Raw genomic sequence first — 20,056 nt, 5'->3', positions numbered from 1 at the left:
ACGCATCCTATAAAAAAGCCTGCATGTACCATGCATTTATACAAAACCCTCAGTCAGTGTCTGATTTAAGGGAGAAGGCTACTGGGAAAAAAAGACATACAATGCACAGGAAACCACTATCAACTACCTTTCTTAACTGATACAGTCCTTTATTCATAAATTTTAATGTTTAGACAGGAATCACGTGACAATATGAGAAAAAAATCAGCAATGTAAGGAGAGGGACCTAGATGAACAAACAGAACAACAGGAAAAGATAAATCACAGAAAAGAACAGAACTTAGAAGAAAAAACGCAAACTCATTATCCTTGTAGAGAGTGAAGAGAACATTACATGTGTAAAACAAAAATAAGCTTCCTTAAAAAGAAGCAGAGTATGAAAAGATATTAAAAAGTAAAACTATGACAAAAAAATGAAATAACAGAATGAAAATAAAATGTGCATAGTTAAAAACAAAGTCAGTCATCTCAAGATAAAATTGATAAATTACCAGAATATATAGCATAAAGATATAGAAATTATAACAGAAACAGAGGATAAAGCCATTGAAGTAAAAACTTTGTCTGAAAAGAGCACCAGAAGGAGAAATGAAATAATGTAGAAGAAGGAAATAAAGGAAATTTTCCTGAATGGAAGAAAAAAAGTGGGCGTCCTGTTTGAAAGAGCCCGGGACACTAAGCACATTTTATTAAAAAAAAAAAAAAAAAGGGCTTCCCTGGTGGCGCAGTGGTTGAGAATCTGCCTGCCAATGCAGGGGACACGGGTTTGAGCCCTGGTCTGGGAAGATCCCACATGCCGCGGAGCAACTAGGCCCGTGTGCCACAACTACTGAGCCTGCACGTCTGGAGCCTGTGCCCCGCAACAAGAGAGGCTGAGACAGTGAAAGGCCCGCGCACCGCGATGAAGAGTGGCCCCCGCTTGCCGCAACTAGAGAAAGCCCTTGCACAGAAACGAAGACCCAACGCAGCCAAAAATAAATAAATAATAAATAAATTTAAAAAACAAAAACAAAAAAAACTAGCTTGGCTATTAAAAAAAAAAGACTTTATATACATATCTCCTAGTGAAACTTCAAAAATTCAGGAATTAAAAGAAAATTCTCAAAGCTTCTAGAGAGGGGAAAAGTAGGTTATTATATACAGAGGAATAAGTATCAAACTAACATTAGACCTTTTATCAATAACAAAGAATGCTAGAATACAAAATGGAGTAATAACTAAAATTCCTTGGAATATAAAAAGATATGGAACTAAAATTCTATTTCCTGTTAAACTAGCAACCCCAACAATGAGGGCAACATAAAAGAACTTTTGGATCAGCAGAAATATTAAAGTTCATATCAATGACTGCAACTGAAAAGATTCTTTCAGAGCTATTCCAACAAAACAAAAATGAATCCAAGGTAAAGAATGACGTGGGATATAAGAAACCCTGGCAGTGATATATGACACAGGAAAAGAAAAGGAAGCTTGAAAGAAAATAAAGACCCATTAGGTCTTAAGCCTTGTATAAGACATTTTGGAATGAAAAAGTTTTAATAATACAGAACATGTTCTTCCCTGTAAGTCCAATCACAACACCTGAATTTATACGGTGCCCCATTCCCCTCCCCCATCATATTTTCACTGCTTAGAATTGTCTTCAGTCAACAATAAATTTCCTCAAGATAATTTGATCACCACCTCTCACTTCTAGATTTCTCATGAATCTTGCTTTCAAATGGGTTTCAAATATGGGTTTTCATATGTAAAGCTTTGAGGCAAAAATACCTGATAATATTTTATTTTATCCTTGTATGAAAGTTAGGAGGATATAAATTGCTTGGTTCAAAGACATTTTCCTTGAGTATTTTTAAAGTACTATTTTCTTCCATTCACTATTGCTGTTGAGCTGATACCTAGCTCTCTATCTTCTTGTTCCCTGCAGGTGATCTGCTCTTTCTCTCTGAAATCTTTCAGAATTTCCTTTATGTCTTTAATATTCTTAATTTTACTTTAATAAATATGCCGAGGTATGTGTTCCCCCTTATTTTTCCCATTTAGCATACTATAAGCCCTTTCACCAATCTGAAGCCTTTCATCTTCTCTGAATTCTAGGAAATTTACCTCTTATTTCATCAATTATTTCAACTTCTTATATTTTCATTTTTGTCTTCTCCTGGAATTGCTGTTAAGATGTTGGTACTTGTACAACTCTTCTCCATATCCTTTGTTTTTCTTTTTTTTACATATACAAGTATCTGTTCTCTTTCAAATTCTTTTCCCATTTAGTTTATTACAGAATATTGAGTAGAGTTCCCTGTGCTAAACAGTAGGTACTTGTTGGTTATCTATTTCAAATATAGCAGTGTGTACATGTCAATCCTAAACTCCCCATCTATCCCTCCCCACCACCCTTCCCCCCTGGTAACCGTAAGTTCGTTCTCTAAGTTTGTGAGTCTGTTTCTGTTTTGTAAATAAGTTCATTTGCATCTTTTTTTTTAGATTCTGCACATAAGCAACATCATATATTTGTCTTTCTCTGTCTGACTTACTTCACTTAGTATGATAATCTCCAGGTCCATCCATGTTGCTACAAATGGCATTATTTCATTCTTTGTAATGGCTGAGTAACATTTCATTGTATACATGTACCACATCTTCTTTATCCATTCATCTGTCGATGGACATTTAGGTTGTTAGACATTCCACATCTTGGCTATTGTAAACAGTGCTGCAATGAACACTGGGGTGTTGCTCTATTTTCCATCTCTTCATCTTTTTTTTTTCTTTCCTGTTTCTTCCGGGAAGAGTGCTCATTCTAATCTTTCAACTGATTCCACTAATTCATTTATATCTATTCTATTTATAATATTTGTTGCATTCCTCATTTCAAACATATTTTTCATTTCTAATATTTCCATTTGGTTTTTATGAATTTTAGATCTTATTTCATATTACTAATATGTTCCCTTATATCTTTAACTATACTGATCATGGTTGTTTTAAATTCTTGGTTCATCTACTGTAATAATGCTGCTTTAGATCATGTACGTTGTCAGTTTATTGATTTCTTTTGAGATGTAGTCCTCAAATGTTTAGTTATATTGGTCTGTGAGGTAATGTTTTTCAGGTATCAGCAGGTCCTTCTATGGAGATATGTATTAGGGGACACCAAAGGCCAGGCCTTAACTACCATCAGCACCAATGAGTTTAAGAAAACTGGAGGGGAAGAGTCATCAGGTAGATAGCGAAGCCTAGAACAGAGAACCGGTTTATCACTTCCATTTACTACCACACCTCTATGCAAGGGTTTCCTAGCTTTAAACCCTTTGGAGGAAGTAGAAGGTAGTCTCCCTGGACTTGAAGGGAGAGGAGAGGAAGAAATGAATTACTGAGATGATTACTGAGATCTACCATGTAGATGGTCAGTCCACATCTGTTTTCATCAATCCTTAACTCCACTAGAGTTTCTGCACTGCCATAATGTTGTTCTTTGGATTCTGGCGTAAGTGGTATGGGCTACTATTGCTAGTTTCTACAGTGAAGGAGCAAGAATTAACTCAAGGTATTTTAGTGGAGAGACAGCCTGTATCTCAAACAGTTCCTGGAGGCAGCTGCCTCTCATTTTATTTTTTCAGGATTGATTTTGGGGAAGGGAATCAGTAGCCTGTGTCAGTTTGCCACTTTGCCAGAAATACTTTTCACTTCATAGCATTTTATACTGTTTGAATTCTGCTTTATTAATTATGCAAATTGCACTACTTTTGTAATACTTTTATAAAATAAAAACTGGTTGAACAAAAATGGCATTATCAAAAACTAAAAAGACCTAAAGGTCAAAACCAAGAAAGAAACATGTCATATGTCCAACATGTCATAATGATGAATACAGTTTTCTGTATTAATTCTCTTCCCAATAAGAAAACAAGCCTATCTTTTCAATTTAATAGTTTCTAATGGGCAGTATCCACAGGAGGGGGAAAGGATAGAAGATTTGCAACATAGAATATTTTAAAACATTCCAGATTCAACTGCCAAAAAGCTTGACTGAATGCCAAGAATCTTAACCAGTCTTTATAAACTGACTCACCAAGAAAAACTAAGCAAACAGATCAGTAAACAAGATCATATGTTAATCAGGAACACATTTTGAAAGGACAAAATGTCTGAGAAAATAGAGAGTAAGAACTGTACAACAAACAACTATTACTGCCAACCTGTTATTTTTATAGTTTTTCCAGGAAATTACAATGATAATCGTTCAACTCTCCTATTTTTTCTTCAGCATCTTTACAACTTGAAATAGGACAGGTAAAAGGGAAATTAAGTAAAATATTTTATCTGACAGCCTGAATCACATTTTTTTTTCCCCTCCTTTTTTGATTTACCTAATAGGAGGAGATTACAAGAATTTGTAACATAAGGAAACCCTATTGGGAGGATAAAAACGTAACAGAAATATATATATATATATATATTTTTTTTTTTTTTTAAATAAATTTATTTATTTATGGCTGCGTTGGGTCTTTGTTGCTGCATGCAGGCTTTCTCTAGTTGTGGCAAGTGGGGGCTACTCTTTGTTGCAGTGCATGGGCTTCTCATTGCGGTGGCTTCTCTTGATGCGGAGCATGGGCCCTAGGCACGTGGGCTTCAGTAGTTGCGACATGCGGGCTCAGTAGTTGTGGCTCACGGGTTCTAGAGCGCAGGCTCAGTAGCTGTGGCTCACAGGCTTAGTTGCTCCGCGGCATGTGGATCTTCCCAGACCAGGGCTCCAACCCGTGTCCCCTGCAGTGGCAGGCGGTTTCTTAACCACTGCGCCACCAGGGAAGCCCAAGAGAAATATTTTTGAAGGCATTTCAATTCCTGAGGAAGATACCTTTTTGCATTAATTCATGAACTAATCTGAACTCTATTTCTGCTTCATGATCCAGTGGACATACATAGTCATTATTATGACTTTAATTAAGATAGAGGAAAAAATAATTTTTAGAACTGCCACAGAAATATGAAATTTAATAAAAACAGATTTCCACAAATTCTCTATTTGTTAGGATATTTTCAGCTTCAAGTAACGGAAAACCTGAATAATGGTAGATTAATTAGCAAATAAAACAAATTTTTGCAAGTAGACAGTTCCAGCATGGTTTCAGCAATTCAACCAAATAACAGTGATAGGTGAACAGCCCTACAATTCTCTTGGCCTTCCACTCATTTCTGAAAGTTGCCAGTACCAGCTCTAAGCATCACATTGTTTTGTAGAGTATTCAAACCAGGGAGGGAAAGGACTCTTTCAGCATCTGTTTTCTTAGGGAAGATATTTTTCTCAAATGTCCTCCAGGATACTTTCCTTATGTCTCATTGGCCAGAACTATGTCACATGGGAGGCAGGGAAAGTGAAATAATCTGGCAAAGGATAACAATGACTGTTTTAGACTAATCACTATTCGACCCCTGGGGCTGGGCAACTTGCCAGTAAACAAAATCATGGTTTGGTTAACAAGAAAGAGCTAATGATTATAGGGTAGTAACCGATAGTGTCTGCCACATTCTTATCTTCTAATCTGGGACATTTTAAATGTTGAATGAGATCCTACTCAGCTCTAGCAGTAACTCTAGTTTGGAACTCCTACTCTTTATTTTCACTGAAATATAGTTGATTTACAATATTGTGTTAGCTGCAGGTGTACAGCATAGTGATTCTTTTCTTTGCAGATTATATTCCATTATAGGTTATTATAAGATATTGGGTATAATTCCTTGTGTTATACAGTAAATCCCTGTTGTTTATCTAATTTATGTACAGTAGTTTGTATCTGTTAATCCCATATTCCTAATTTGTCCCTCCTCCCCCCTCCCTTTTGGTAACCAGAAGTTTTTTTCTACGTCTGTGAGTCTGTTTCTGTTTTGCATATAGATTCATTTGTATTATTTTTTAGATTCCACATATAAGTGATATCATATAGTATTTGTCTTTTTCTGACATTTCACTAATCATTATATTCTCTAAGTCCATCCATGTTGCTGCAAATGGCAATAATTCATTCTTTTTTATGGCTGAGTAATACACACACACACACACACACACACACACACACACACACACCGCCCACACCTTCTTAGGCCAATCATATGTTGACAGGCACCTGGGTTGCTTCTATGTCTTGACTATTATAAATAGTGTTGCTATGAACATTGGGGTACATGTATCTTTTCAAATTAAAGTTTTTGTTTTTTCCAGATATATACCCAGGAGTGGGATTGCTGGATCATATGACAGTCCTATTTTTAGTTTTTTAAGGAATCTCCATACTGTTTTACATAGTGGCTGCACCAGTTTACATTTCACCAACAGTGCATGAGGGTTCCCTTTTCTCCACATCCCCTCCAACGTTTGTTATTTGTAGACTTTTTGATGATAGCCATTCTGACAGGTGTGAGGGGATACCTCACTGTGGTTTTGATTTGCATTTCTCTAATAATTAGCAATGCTGAGCATCTTCTCATGTGCCTGTTAGCCATCAGTATGTCTTCTTTGGAAAAATATCCATTCAAGTCTTCTGCCCATTTTCTGATTGTTTGTTTTTTGATATTGAGTTGTATGAGCTGTTTGTATGCTTTGGATATTAACCTCTTGTTGGTTGCATCATTTGCAAATGTTTTCTCCCATTCCGTAGGTCGTCTTTTCGTTTTGTTGATGGTTTCCTTTGCTGTGCAAAAGCTTTTAAGCTTGATTAGGTCCCATTTGCTTATTTTTGCTTTTATTTCTTTTGCCTTGGGAGACTGATCTAAGAAAATATTGCTACGATTTATGTCAAAGAGTGTTCCACCTATGTTTTCTTCTTGGAGTTTTATGGTGTCCTCTTACATTTAGGTCTTCAAACCATTTTGAGTTTATTTTTGTATATGGATGAGTTTGAGTTTACTTTTGTTTATTTTTGTATGAGGCAATGTTCTAATGTCATTGTTTTACATGTAGCTGTCCAACTTTCCCAACACCACTTGTTGAAGAGACTGTTTTTCCTCCATTGTATATTCTTGCCTCTTTTGTTGTAGATTAATTGACCATTAAGTACGTGGGTTTATTTCCGGGCTCCCTATTCTGTTCCATTGATCTATATGTCTGTTTTGTGCCAATACCATGCTCTTCTGATTACTGCAGCTTTGTAGTATAGTCTGAGGTCTGGAAGGGTTATACCCTCCAGCTTTGTCCTTCTTTCTCAGTATTGCTTTTGCAATTCTGGGTCTTCTGTGGTTCCATATAAATTTTAGGATTATTTTAGAACTTCTATTATTTTACCTGAACCTGGGTTTCTACCACTCATTATTTGCTTTTTGTAAAATTCCAACTAGCTTTTGACATTCAGTGATGTAGTACTTACTGATCTATCTCAGTTGCATTAAGCTACAAAGAATTCATCTCACTGAACAGATCAACCACAATTTATTTAACTGATTACCTATTGGTGGATAATTAAAGTTGTTTCCAGATTTTTTAACTTTTGCAAACAATACCACAATAAGTATCTCTGTACAACTTATTTTTTATGCGTCTGTACAAGTATGTAAGTAGGATAAATTCCTTGAAAAAAATGCTTGGTCAAAGAGTATATGTATTTTGGGCTTCCCTGGTGGTGCAGTGGTTGAGAGTCTGCCTGCCAATGCAGGGGACGTGGGTTCGAGCCCTGGTCTGGGGAGATCCCACATGCCGCAGAGCGACTGGGCCCGTGAGCCACAACTGCTGAGCCTGCGTGTCTGGAGCCTGTGCTCTGCAACGGGAGCGGCCACGATAGTGGGAGGCCCACGCACCACGATGAAGAGTGGCCCCCGCTTGCCGCAGCTGGGGAGGGCCCTCACACAGAAACGAAGACCCAACACAGCCATAAATAAATAAATAAATAAATAAAATTTTTAAAAAGAGTATATGTATTTTATATTTTACTAGATATCAACATTCAATGAGTGATCTTTTAATTTACATTTAAAAATTTTTTTAAATGAATGAAGCTGAGCATCTATATAGAAGTAAGTTTGCCAGCTATTTGAATTATTTTTTTCTTTGAACTACCTAGTTATGTCATTTGCCATTGTTCTACTAGAAAATTACTCCTTTTTTTTATTGATTTTTAAGAGTTTTTTGTTTATATAGTAGGATATTAACCTTTGTCTCAGTTGCTAGTTTGTCATTTATTATTTGACATTTAAGTATTTTTCCATATATAATCTTTTAATTTGCAAAAAATCAAACTGAATCTCTTTCTTTATAACTTCTGGGTTTTGTGTCATGTTTGGAAAGGTCTCCCAATCCTAAATTATTAAAAACAATTAGACTTACATTTTTATTTCTTAAGTATAAAACTTGAGTCTACCTAGCATTTTTTGTGATAAATATACATCAATTAGAGTCAGGGTTTTACTTTTTGCTTATTGCCAGGTCTTAAGTGACATTTCAGTGTCATTTATTGCATAATCTGTTTTCCTTCTCTGACTGGAAATGCCACTTTACCATACACTAAATTCTCATATGTACTTAGGGATATTTTATATTATCTGTTGTATTCCATTCCATTAATCTGTACAAAATTGTAGCTTTATAAATATTTGGTAGTATTACATTACCTTTCATTTTCAAAATTGTCTTTAGTGTTCTCAAATGTTTGCTTTTACAGGTGAACTTTAATTCACATTTACTATCGAATAACCTAAATTTTATATTAAAAATGAGATACTTTTATAGGCTTATAACTAGCAAAAACACCCCTGTGAGAGTGAAAGGGGGAAGTTACGGAAAGTTATTATTACCAGTAATGTTGAGAAGAAAAAAAGTCCATAATCCAATTTATCAGAATAATGGCACACCTAATATAAAAGATTCTAAATAGAAAGCAATGAAGCCTAGTTACATTAAAAATAAGCACTACCATTTCCTAGCTCAGTAACTAATCTATGTTAATGATAGCAAATTATTAGCTTCCGAGTCTTCTATGTACTGCTGAATTGGCCTTATTTAGTTAACTTGTAGACGTCTAAAAGGGTCTAAAACATAAGAACTTATCTCTCTCTCTCTCTCTCTCACACACAGACACACATGCACACACACAGATTAAGAAAAAGAAAAACAAAAAAACCCCAATGTCAATAAGCACAATAAGCACATTCCCAGGGCTGAAATGAAAATCAGTAAGATTTTGCTTTTAAGGTTTTCATGAAAACATGTTTATAGATAAATCATATCTTGCAGACATAACTAACATAGCCCTCATTTGTTATTTTCACAGCCTGATAACAGCAAAAAGGAATGAAATTTAACTGTCAAAATTCTGGAGCCAGATGAGGCCTTAAGATCAACTGGTCCAATCCCCTCATTTTCAGATGAATAATCAAGTCCAGAGAAGTTATACAACTTTGCCAAAGCTACAGAAGGATGAGTGGCAGACCCAGATGAAGAGAGACCAAATCTTCTGACTCTGAATTCACTATTCTTTCAATTATACCAATCTGCCACTATGCTCAGGACAGAATGGAATAAACAGTGGCAGATGTGGGAAAATACAGTCCACAGGATTTAAGAAACACAACAAGTAAACACATTAACTACTATAGAACAGGGATTAGACTGTAAGAGCTCTGTATTATCACTGCCCAACTTAGTATCTGGCAAATGTTGAAGACACAATATATGTTTGTTACCTTGAATAATACAGATATGAGAAAATAATCCCAGTATAATAGACTGAGTATAATAGACTGAGTTTCTTTAGCAAACCATAAAGTTCTGGTGGTGTGACAGACCTTCTAAACATAATTTTCAACTAGTATTAAACAGAGCTTACATATGGGGAGTGTGCTAAACCCCTTGTGTTCACATACTTATTGCCAAAAGTTATTCAGAAATAAACCCAAATTTTAGATGTGCTGAATTTTGATGTAATTATGTATGTGTTAGACGCAATACTAATAAATCCCTTCTTTCCAAGCAGCTGTCAATCCACTGATTTACATTATAGTTTGCTTCTGAGGGGAACATAAAACTGTTACACTCTAGTTAAAAAAATAAGAGTTGAAAAAAAAAAAAGAGTTGATGTTTCTTCAGATCTTAAAATGTTAAATCTGAGATAATTCATTTAAGTAATTATGAAGAGCAATCATTTAAGATTTTACAGTATCTGACTCAATAAAAAATTATAACAAGCAGCAGCAATTTTATAATTAGATATACCGTCTCTAATTGGTGGTCTCAACAGTTCACACAAATTTCTTCTAAGATTGCAAACAATCCAATTTGAAACTCACATAAAAGCAGTTTTAATCAAGTAACCCACATTACTGAACTGCAGATAAACACAGTAATTATGTGTTAAGTCCATTTCAAATTATAGTAATTAACTGTAATAAAACAGGTTTAGAAGAACAGTTAATAAATAGAATGTTTAAATAAGCTACAGAGCATCCATATGATAAAATTGGTATTTTCTAAGAATACTTAATAATGTAGAGGTTTAAATAGTACCGTCTTGTCCTTAAAAGGATTTTGAATGGCTTACAAAATAAGTAATAATCTAGTAAGATAAAATTAAAATTTAAACAGACTTTTAAAAATCAGGTAAAAGTAACTCTATGGGAAGACAATACATATACCATAGTTCTGACATGAGGTTTTCTGATTTGTCTAACTTAATCCAGTGAAAAAACTTTTAGATCTAAAGTACTGAAAAGACTGAATGTTCTTTAGAAATCCTGAATAAAGTCTGTGTATTTCAGCTGAGTTTTTTTTTACAGGTTTTGAAAAGCAGAGTCAAAATTATACTGCCAGATGAATATTCAGAATCATGCTAACAATTAAGGTTAGAAACATATGCTCTAATTCCTAACTTGGGTGTGAGGAGTTAAACAATTTCAGGAGACAATGATCTATAAGCTAAGATCTGAAAGATGAGCGCAAGTTAGCTACATTTTGGAGGTAGGAGGAAAGAGTGATTCAGGTAGGGAAAAGAGTATGGGCAAAAACCCAAAGGCCTGAAAAAATATGCTATCGATAGAGAATTAATATTCAGTGGTCATAAAACAAAGAACTGGTGGCAAGCTGAGGGTGGACACCAAGAATGGGGAACTACCTAAGCTGAGGCATATCATAAAGGAATCTGAGTCAGGCTGAGTTTAGACTTAATCGTGAGGGCAAAGAGGAACAATAAAAAGATTTTAAGCAAGGGAGAAGAAAAATCATCAGGTTTATATTTTTTAAAAGATATTTTCTGGGAATTCCCTGGCAGTCCAGTGGTTAGGACTTGGTGCTTTCACTGCCGGAGGTCTGGGTTTGATCCCTGGTTGGGGAACTAAGATCACATAAGCCTCGTGGCATGGTCAAGAAAAAAATTTTTTTTCTTACCTTATTAGTACTAAATCAAAAGTGTGGAGAATGGGTTGGGGGAGGGATGGGGTACACAGGAAGAAGACGACTAGAAACAGAGGCCAAACAGGTGTTGGCCGTCCAAACTAGTGAAATAGCAATGGGAATAGAGAGAAGATAGGAAGTAGAATTAACATGACTTGATTACTGGATAGATCAACCTGTAGGCAGTATTGTCATATACTTGTGAAAACTGACATACCCAACAATGACACCAGCCCAAACTAGAGAGTCAAACCATCTCTACTCCTAGAGTAGCCATAAGTGAGATACTATTTTGCTTAAAATATAATTTGGGTCACTTACAGACATGCAAAATACGGTGAGACATTAAGTAACTTGCCGTGGGTTATTTGATCAAGGACTGAGATAGGCTCTGGAGAGCTAGAACAGTGATCCTCAATCCTGGCCACTGTTCAGAAACCCGTGGGGTAGGAGTGGAGGGTGCACAGGAAAGACAGACAGAGAGAGAAAAGGAGGCTTAAGGAAGAGAGCAGAGAAGGGAAAAATGGGAACGAAGAGAGGGAGGAAGAGAGAAGAGTAAAGGAAGGAGGGATGGAAGGGACTTAGGGGAAGGAGAGAGGGAGAGAGAAAAAAATAGGAAAGAAAAATGAAAAGAAAGTAATTTCAGTTTCACTCTAATATGCCAACAGAGCCACTGAGGTTCCACAATTCTAAGTAATAATGGCAACATTTTTAGGCAGGAAAATTTTCCAAGTAGTTCTAACCAGATACTCAATTCTGCCATAAAAATCCTCAGTTAAAGCACTGGTTGTACATATAGGCTTTAGACAATGCAACTTACAGGCATACTGTCAAAATTAACCACTTGGAAAATGTACATTTAGACAAAAGTGATACTTTCAAATTTTAATCAGATCAAAACCCTAGCATTCATTTGCAGCAACATGGATGGACATTCTAAGTGAAGTAAGTCAGACAGAGAAAGACAAATATCATACGATACCACTTACATGTGGAATCTCATGTAACAGACTCACAGACATAGAAAACAAACTTATGGTTACCAAAGGGGAAGGGGGGTCAGAGGGATAAATTAAGAATTTGGGATTATCAGCTACAAACTACTATATATAAAATAGATAAACAACAAGGTCCTACTGTATAGCACAGCATACTTGATTCAATATCTTGTAATAAAGTACAATGGAAAAGAATCTGAAAAACAGTATATATACACATATATATGTACTGGGTTGGCCAAAAGGTTTGTTCGTTTTTTCCCATATGATGCCTCTAGCAGCAGTTAGTTGTCTCTAACTTCATTTGAAACAATTTTGTTAGATTGTGACAGCTGTCATCTCAGCGTGCATTTAAAAAAAGACTTATCAAAACTGGTGAATTTCTGTGTAGCCATTTTAATATTAAAGATGGAAGAAAAAAAGCACCATCTTCACCATATTATTTCAAGAAAGGTAAAAACACAATTGGAACGCAAAAAAAGACTTGTGCAGCGTATGGAGAAGGTGCTGTGACTGATGGATCATGTCAAGAGTGGTTTGCGAAGTTTCGTGCTGCAGATTCTCACTGGATGATGCTCCACAGTCGGGCAGACCAGTTGAAGTTGACAGCAATCAAATCGAGACATTCATTGAGAACAATCGATGTTATACCACACAGGAGATAGCCGACATATTCGAAATATCCAAATCAAGCACTGAAACTCATTTGCACCAGCTTGGTTATGTTCATCGCTTTGATGTTTGGGTTCCACATAAGTTAAGTGGAAAAAGCCTTCTTGACTGTACTTCCGCACGCGATTCTCTACTTAAGTGTAATGAAAACGTTCCGTTTTTGAAACAAATTGTGATGGGAGATGAAAAGTAATAATATGGAAGGGAAGAGGTGGTGGGGCAAGCGAAATGAACCACTGCCAACCACACCAAAGGCCGGTCTTCATCCAAAGAAGGTGATGTTGTGTATGTGGTGGGATTGGAAGGGAGTCCTCTGTTATGAGCTCCTTCCGGAAAACCAAATGATTAATTCCAATAAGTACTGCTCCCAATTAGACCAACTTGAAAGCAGCACTCGATGAAAAGCGTCCAGAATTAGTCAACAGAAAAGGCATAATCTTCCATCAGGATAACGTTAAGACCTCATGTTTCTTTGATGACCAGGCAAAAGTTGTTACAGCTTGGCTGGGAAGTTCTGATTCATCCACCGTATTCACCAGACATTGCACATCTGATTTCCATCTATTTCGGTCTTTACAAAATTCTCTTAATGGAAAATATTTCAATTCCCTGGAAGACGGTAAAAGGCACCTGGAAGAGTTCTTTGCTCAAAAAGATAAAAAGTTTTGGCAAGATGGAATTACAAAGTTGCCTGAAAGATGGCAGAAGGTAGTGGAACAAAAGGGTGACTACATTGTTCAATAAAGTTCTTGGTGAAAATGAAAAATGTGTTTTTTATTTTTACTTAAAAACCTAAGGCACTTTTTGGCCAACCCAATATATACACATACTACAGAAAACTGAAATCACTTTGCTGTACACCAGAAACCTACACAACATTGTAAATCAATTATACTTCAATTGAAAAAAAAGAAAAGAAAAGAAAAGAAAAAACCACCTAGCATTAAACCTTTCAATAACCTTCTATGTTATTCAGGGGGGAAAAAAAATCCAAATTTCTTGTATTTGTATTGTACAAAGCACTGAATAATCAGACTTAACTATTTCTCTAACCTCATTTCACATCAACTTGCCTCACCCTCGATCTGTACTAGCCCCCCCTCTGTTTCTGGAACACATTAAATTCTTTCCTGCTTTGAAATCTTTGTACATTCATTTCTCTCAGTTTTTAACATGGTTCTTCCTAATTCTCTACTTCTTTTCTTAAATCTTAAAGATTATGTCCTCAGAGATGGTTTCCCAACCTGCTCTACCTAAATGGGACCTTCCATGATACTCATTATTACAGCATCCAATTTTTTTTCTTCACAGTACTTAGAAGGCAAGTGCAGGTCTCTCTGCATTAGAATGAGTCCTTTGAGAGAAGGGATCTTGTCCCCTAGGTCCATAGCTATGGACCTAAACATACTTGGCATATACAAGGCGCTGAAATATATTGGGAGAAAGGAAGGGAGAAGGTCAAACTTAGATGCTAGTAGGTGACCAACAGATACTATTAACCAACGAACTTGTCTGCATTGTGGGATAAATTACGATATCAATTAAAAATTTAAAAACACATAGCAAAATTGGTGATTCTGATTTTATAAAAGTTGATTATAGCAGTAATTAAGGAATGAATCCACTTGTCTTAGTAATAAAACCATAGTGATAAAAAAATTACCACAATTTAAGTTTAAAAATAGCAGAATATAAAATTGTGCTAAATTTTATAAAATAAATACGTTTAAAAGACTAGAAGGAAATACATTAAAATGTTAACAGATTATGTCTGGATGGTTTGATATATTTTCTTTTTTGCATCTTTCTGTATTTTTCAAATTCTCTACAATGAGCATATTATTACTCTTATAATCAAAACAAAACTGAACAAAAAGAACAACTATCATACTATGCTGGCTCTAAAGCTATCCATAGCCATGAATGAAATATACTGACCAATTTTGCAAATTACTAAAAATATCTCATTTAAAAAAATCTTCAAATGACAGTCATTAAAGTCTACTTATTATTATAGTGCATTTTTTGCTAAATCTTTACCACTATCACTCTGCCACTTTTTCCTTTTAAATCTTGGAAGTAGTTTAGTATGGTCAAAAACAAAGCAAAACAAAAAAACCCTTCTTTGCACTCCAACTTCTAAATCTCAGCTCTATCATTATCTAGTTGTGTATTACTGAGATACTACTTCACTGAGTTCAATTTTTCTCATCTGGTAAATGAGAATAATACCACCAATTAGAACTATTTCTAAAGCTCCATGCCTAGTGACTGGCTTAAGAACAGCTACTATAATCCATCAGAATATTACCTAGTAGATAGATTATAAGCACTCTGAGAGACCATGACCATCTAGTTCCACTGTATCCCTCCCTAGTCTAGCACTGAGCCAGTATGTAGGAGTTTTCAACACATACTTGTCAAACCAATTACTATCTTCACTACCTTTTTCAGATAGAGCTGCATTAGGATTGTAGGGGATTATTACCTCCATCTGCCTAGTTATTTTAATGGAAAATTAGACTAAATCTTAAAAACTAGAGGAAATCAAAGATTAAATCATATACCTCCACATTATCCTATGGTAGTAGAAAATAAATGAGTAAACAAATAAGACAGACAATTTTTAGATAGGATAAGTAATGTTATTAGTCATTTCTTATAATATTTCTTTCCATATTTTTACATAACATCACCACCTACTGACCTCCTGTTATAGTAGATGAAGAACTTTATCAATACCACATTGACGCTATCCTCCCACTAAATTTTATCCCAAATTTTGGTTAAATTGATTGTAGTTTTTGCATTATTATGATTAGGAAAATACTGCTCACTGTAGAGCCAAGAAATGTACTATGATGATGCCTGCTTTCTAAAAATTTTTCTTCTTTTCCTACTATGTTCATATCCTTACTCTTTTACATCAGGTATTATTTACTGATTAACACCTTTTTATTCCAATTGCTCAAACATATCTATTTAGTCTACTTTTATCTGGAAACCTCACTTTTGGTGAGGAAGAGAGGTCTACTTTCCTGTGTCCTCCTGCTCCAATTTGAACTGGATGCTCATAGCTTTGCTGTGCAGGTATCATCTTGGGATGGTCCTTCACTGCTTTCCTGTGTTAGATTCTCTTTTCCTCAGCTCTCAGCATGTTTTCTTTTTAACTACTTTTACTCCCTTTTGTTACTGTATATGGTGTACTAACTTCCTAAAAAAAGAGTGCATAAAAGATCTATCATTTTTTTAATCTTGTGTGGCAGACACTCTTAATTACACGATCCAACAGCCATTTCCAAACCCCTTCCCCTATGTACTATATAAAGGCTGGAAAAGCTAATCGCTTGCTTTCCCAGACTCTCTTGAAGCCAGGTTTCACAGTTCTAGTCAACGAAATGTAAGTAGGGAGCTTTCTGGGTATGTTTTGCTCTCCTTCCTTTTTTTCCTATCTGGAATGAAGACATGATGTTTGAGGTACTTCAGCCAACTTGCCACCATGAGGCTACAGCGAGTTAAAAATAGAAAAACAAAGATTAAAAAGAACCTGAGGGCCTTCATGACATTTCTTGAGTCACTACATCAGTCCCAGATTATCTACATCTGGATTTCTTGTCCAGTGAGAGAAAAGATTCCCTAATTTTTAAGCCATTCTTCTCTTGGTTTGCTATTACTTGCAAAGAAACACATACCCCACCAATAAACCTGTTATATCTGAAAATACTATTTCTTCCCTCTTGGCTAGGAATAGAATTCCAGGTTGATGATAATTTTCCTTCAGAATTTTTAAGACCTTGTTTCCCCTTATCGCTTCCAATGTTGCTGAAAATTCCTATCATTCTAAGACCTGTTCCTTTGAATCTAACCTTATTTTACAGTGGCAGCTTTTTAGATATTCTTTTTATGGCTGATACGTAAAATTCCACGATGAACAATGATGCGCTTTCTGATTGAGAAGGTTTTTTTTTTTTTTCTAAATTCAATGTACTGACTTCCAAAGGGGGCCATTTATAATTTGCAGACCAATACTTTCCAGTTTAGGAAAATTTTCTGTTAATTCTTTGTTTTATAATCTAGTCTCCTCCATTTCCTTGTTCTCCATAGTTGGAGAAACTGTTATGAGTTCAACACTGGACCTCCTATATTGATTTTCTAATATCCTTATTTTCTCCAATTTCCATCTCTGTCTCTTTGTCTATTTTTAGGGAGACAGATGTCTTACAACTCTTCTACTTTTTATTTTAACAAAATTTATTTCCAAAAGTCTCTGATCTTTCATTACATCCTATTATTGTTTTATGGATGCAGTAAGTATCCTTTTCTCTACCAAAAGTGATCTTGATCATTATTATTTTCATGTACTTGTGTTCAGTGCATTACTCCAGATTTCTGTTTTCAGGTTTGTTTTTTTTGTCTCTCTCTTTCATAGGGAAGGTCCTAATACAGAAGATACTTAACTGACAGTTCATTAAGAGTGAAGAAATAAAATTTAATTGAAAACAATATGTGTACAACTGTAGGCAACACAGTAGGGGGACTGGGCCATGAACGTAGCCACTGTACTGGTGGCCAGCCAGCAAGATTAGACATTTTATTGGGGGGGGAGGGTATCCCCAAACAACAGTATCTGGAAATCTTTTTTATGAGGCCATATTTTTCTCCAGAGAAAGTGATACTAACCTTTTGTAGGAGACACATGCCTAGCATCATGAGAGCAGGGAAATGGTTCGAAGTTCCACTGTTCAGTACCTGGACTTAATTCTATTTTCTACCCTGTTCCCTCTGCCTCCACAGAGCCTCTATTTCCCTCAAAAAATAAAGCTCTAGCCTCTGCCTAGTAGGAAGTATGGGAGAAAGATCCTGAGGGTCAAACTACTTCACATGCACTTTTTTACGATGGTGCTATCTTTTGTTTTTTAAAAAAAATTCCGCCTAAATATAAACAACTATTTTTAAAAATATACATATTTTTATAAATAATAGATAAAAGGAAAAGCAAGCTGATCTAATTTCTCACCCTATTGCTCTAATTAGGCATTTTAAACCATTGGGTCTTAAACAAATGCCATTCTTCTGTGTATACCAATCACAGGCAAAGTGACTACTAAGCAGGGTAACTATGTAAATTATCCAAAATAAGACACTTTTGAGAGTGAATGGGGCACTATTAATAATTATACATAAACTGGGATTATCTCAGGCAAACTAGTTACCCTATCACCAGGAGAATAACTTCCTGGATGCAGAGCTTGTAAAGCTATATGGCATTACCAATGAATTATGTGAAGTCTTCCCTCAGAACAAAGACATACTCTACTATATGTGCCTAATATACAAGTCACTTTAGTGAGGTGGAAAGAATTAGCAAATACAGGATAATACAGTTTTTAAGTTATTAATTCTTGCAATCACCCATCACAAGCACACACATAATTCCTTTAGAAATTCACATATTGTCTTTCTGCTCAAAGGAAATCACAATAATAATAATTCATATAGTATTTTTAAACAGGTTGAATTAAATAGTTTAGCTGGTAGAGGGTTTTCTTCCTCTTAGAATCACTTCAGTTAAACAAATGGGAAAAGGATAAAGAATGGTTAGAAAGAAAAGAAAATGGGCTATAGTCTTCTACCTAAAGTAATTAAGACAAGAGAGAAGAATCACTAAATGCCTTTACCCATTCCAGAGTCTTTCTTGGTACCATCTGATATTATGTCTACATGATCAGAATCCACATCATAACTAAAGAAATCATTCAAATAGGTCTTTGATCGCTGGCCACCAAATACATATAAGCAACGATTTTTCTGAAAAATAAGAAAAAAAGGGCAAAGAAGAAAAAAAAATAGTCATTTCCACGAAGAATTCAGAATGATCCTTTTAAAATTTAAACCTCTAAAAAAGTAATTTCATGAGAGATTCCATGCAATGGAGTACTATACTGGTACAAAGCAGAATGAGGAAGCTCTCTATATACTGCTAAGAGGTAATCTCTAGGATATCCTATTAAAGTAGAAAAAAGCAAGGTGCAGAATAATGGCTATAGGGTGCTGCCTTTGTGTAAGAAAGGAGAAAAAGTAATGTGTGTTGTGTTTGTTTCTTTCTTCAAAAAGAAACAAAGGAAACTAATACAGGACAGCCATAGGGGAAGGGACAGAACAGGAAGACAGGGATAAAAACCATGTATCTCCAAAAGGATACTGACTTACGGTTTTGCCTTTAGAACTATGTATATGTTTTTACTTAATTAGAAAACAAAATTAACTTAAAAGAAAAAATAATCTTTGAAAAAAAGTGAAACAAGCCTACATACAAAGCCTGTATACAAAGATACGATCACACAGAGAGACATGATCACACAGAGAAGTAGTATTTCTAGTGATTTTAATTCTTGTTTTTGACTCCCATCCTTAGTGGGCTATATCCTAAACAGAAAAATAATCAGAAAGCAATCTTAAACAGCACTCAGTGATTTTGTTGTTAGTTTTGCTATTCTGTAAACTATTATAGAAAGACAGAGCAAGTAACATATCGTCACTAGGAAGCAGGATTTTAACCTTAAAAGATACACAAAAACAAAATCAAAGATACTAAATTTCAAAACTCTATGATCTTAAATTTGACTTGGACATATCAGTATGAACTCATGATTTTTCTCTTACTAAAAAAGACATATATACATATATGCGTGTGTCCATATATGCAAAGGTATACTGGGAGGTGGGCACTCCCACTGGCCAAAGATAGAGAAAAATTAGGGGATCAAAAAGAATAATGACAGCATTGGATTAAACACATCAAGTAAATAAAAATCCACAAGTTCATAATAATACTTAAAACAAAAAAAAAAACCATTGGTAAACTCTGGAGCTTCAGCTCATTAACATGAAAAGGTGATAGAGGAAAAGAATCAAACATTTATATTACCTATCCTGTGTGTTTTACATATTAGGGTAGCCAATTAGTTAACGAGGATAAGCTTTTACAGTACAATCACAGTTAATAAATGAAGAA

At 35.2% G+C, this 20,056-nt stretch overlaps 1 protein-coding gene across 5 annotated transcripts in view; it reads right to left on the bottom strand.

The window, feature by feature from the left end:
* The window catches only part of MKLN1 (muskelin 1), a 353,982-nt gene that overhangs the window by 35,914 nt on the left and 298,012 nt on the right, over positions 1-20,056 (bottom strand). For all 5 annotated transcript variants that reach the window (XM_068549469.1, XM_068549467.1, XM_068549471.1 and 2 more), the window contains one exon: positions 18,720-18,849. In XM_068549469.1, coding sequence (XP_068405570.1) covers positions 18,720-18,849 — 130 coding nt within the window. The remainder of the gene's footprint in view (positions 1-18,719; positions 18,850-20,056) is intronic.

Source organism: Eschrichtius robustus, chromosome 8 (assembly GCF_028021215.1).
Source record: "Eschrichtius robustus isolate mEscRob2 chromosome 8, mEscRob2.pri, whole genome shotgun sequence".
Lineage (NCBI taxonomy): Eukaryota > Metazoa > Chordata > Mammalia > Artiodactyla > Eschrichtiidae > Eschrichtius > Eschrichtius robustus.
The sequence above is the reverse complement of the archived record's forward strand: the minus strand, read 5'-3'. Positions and strand labels throughout refer to the sequence as shown.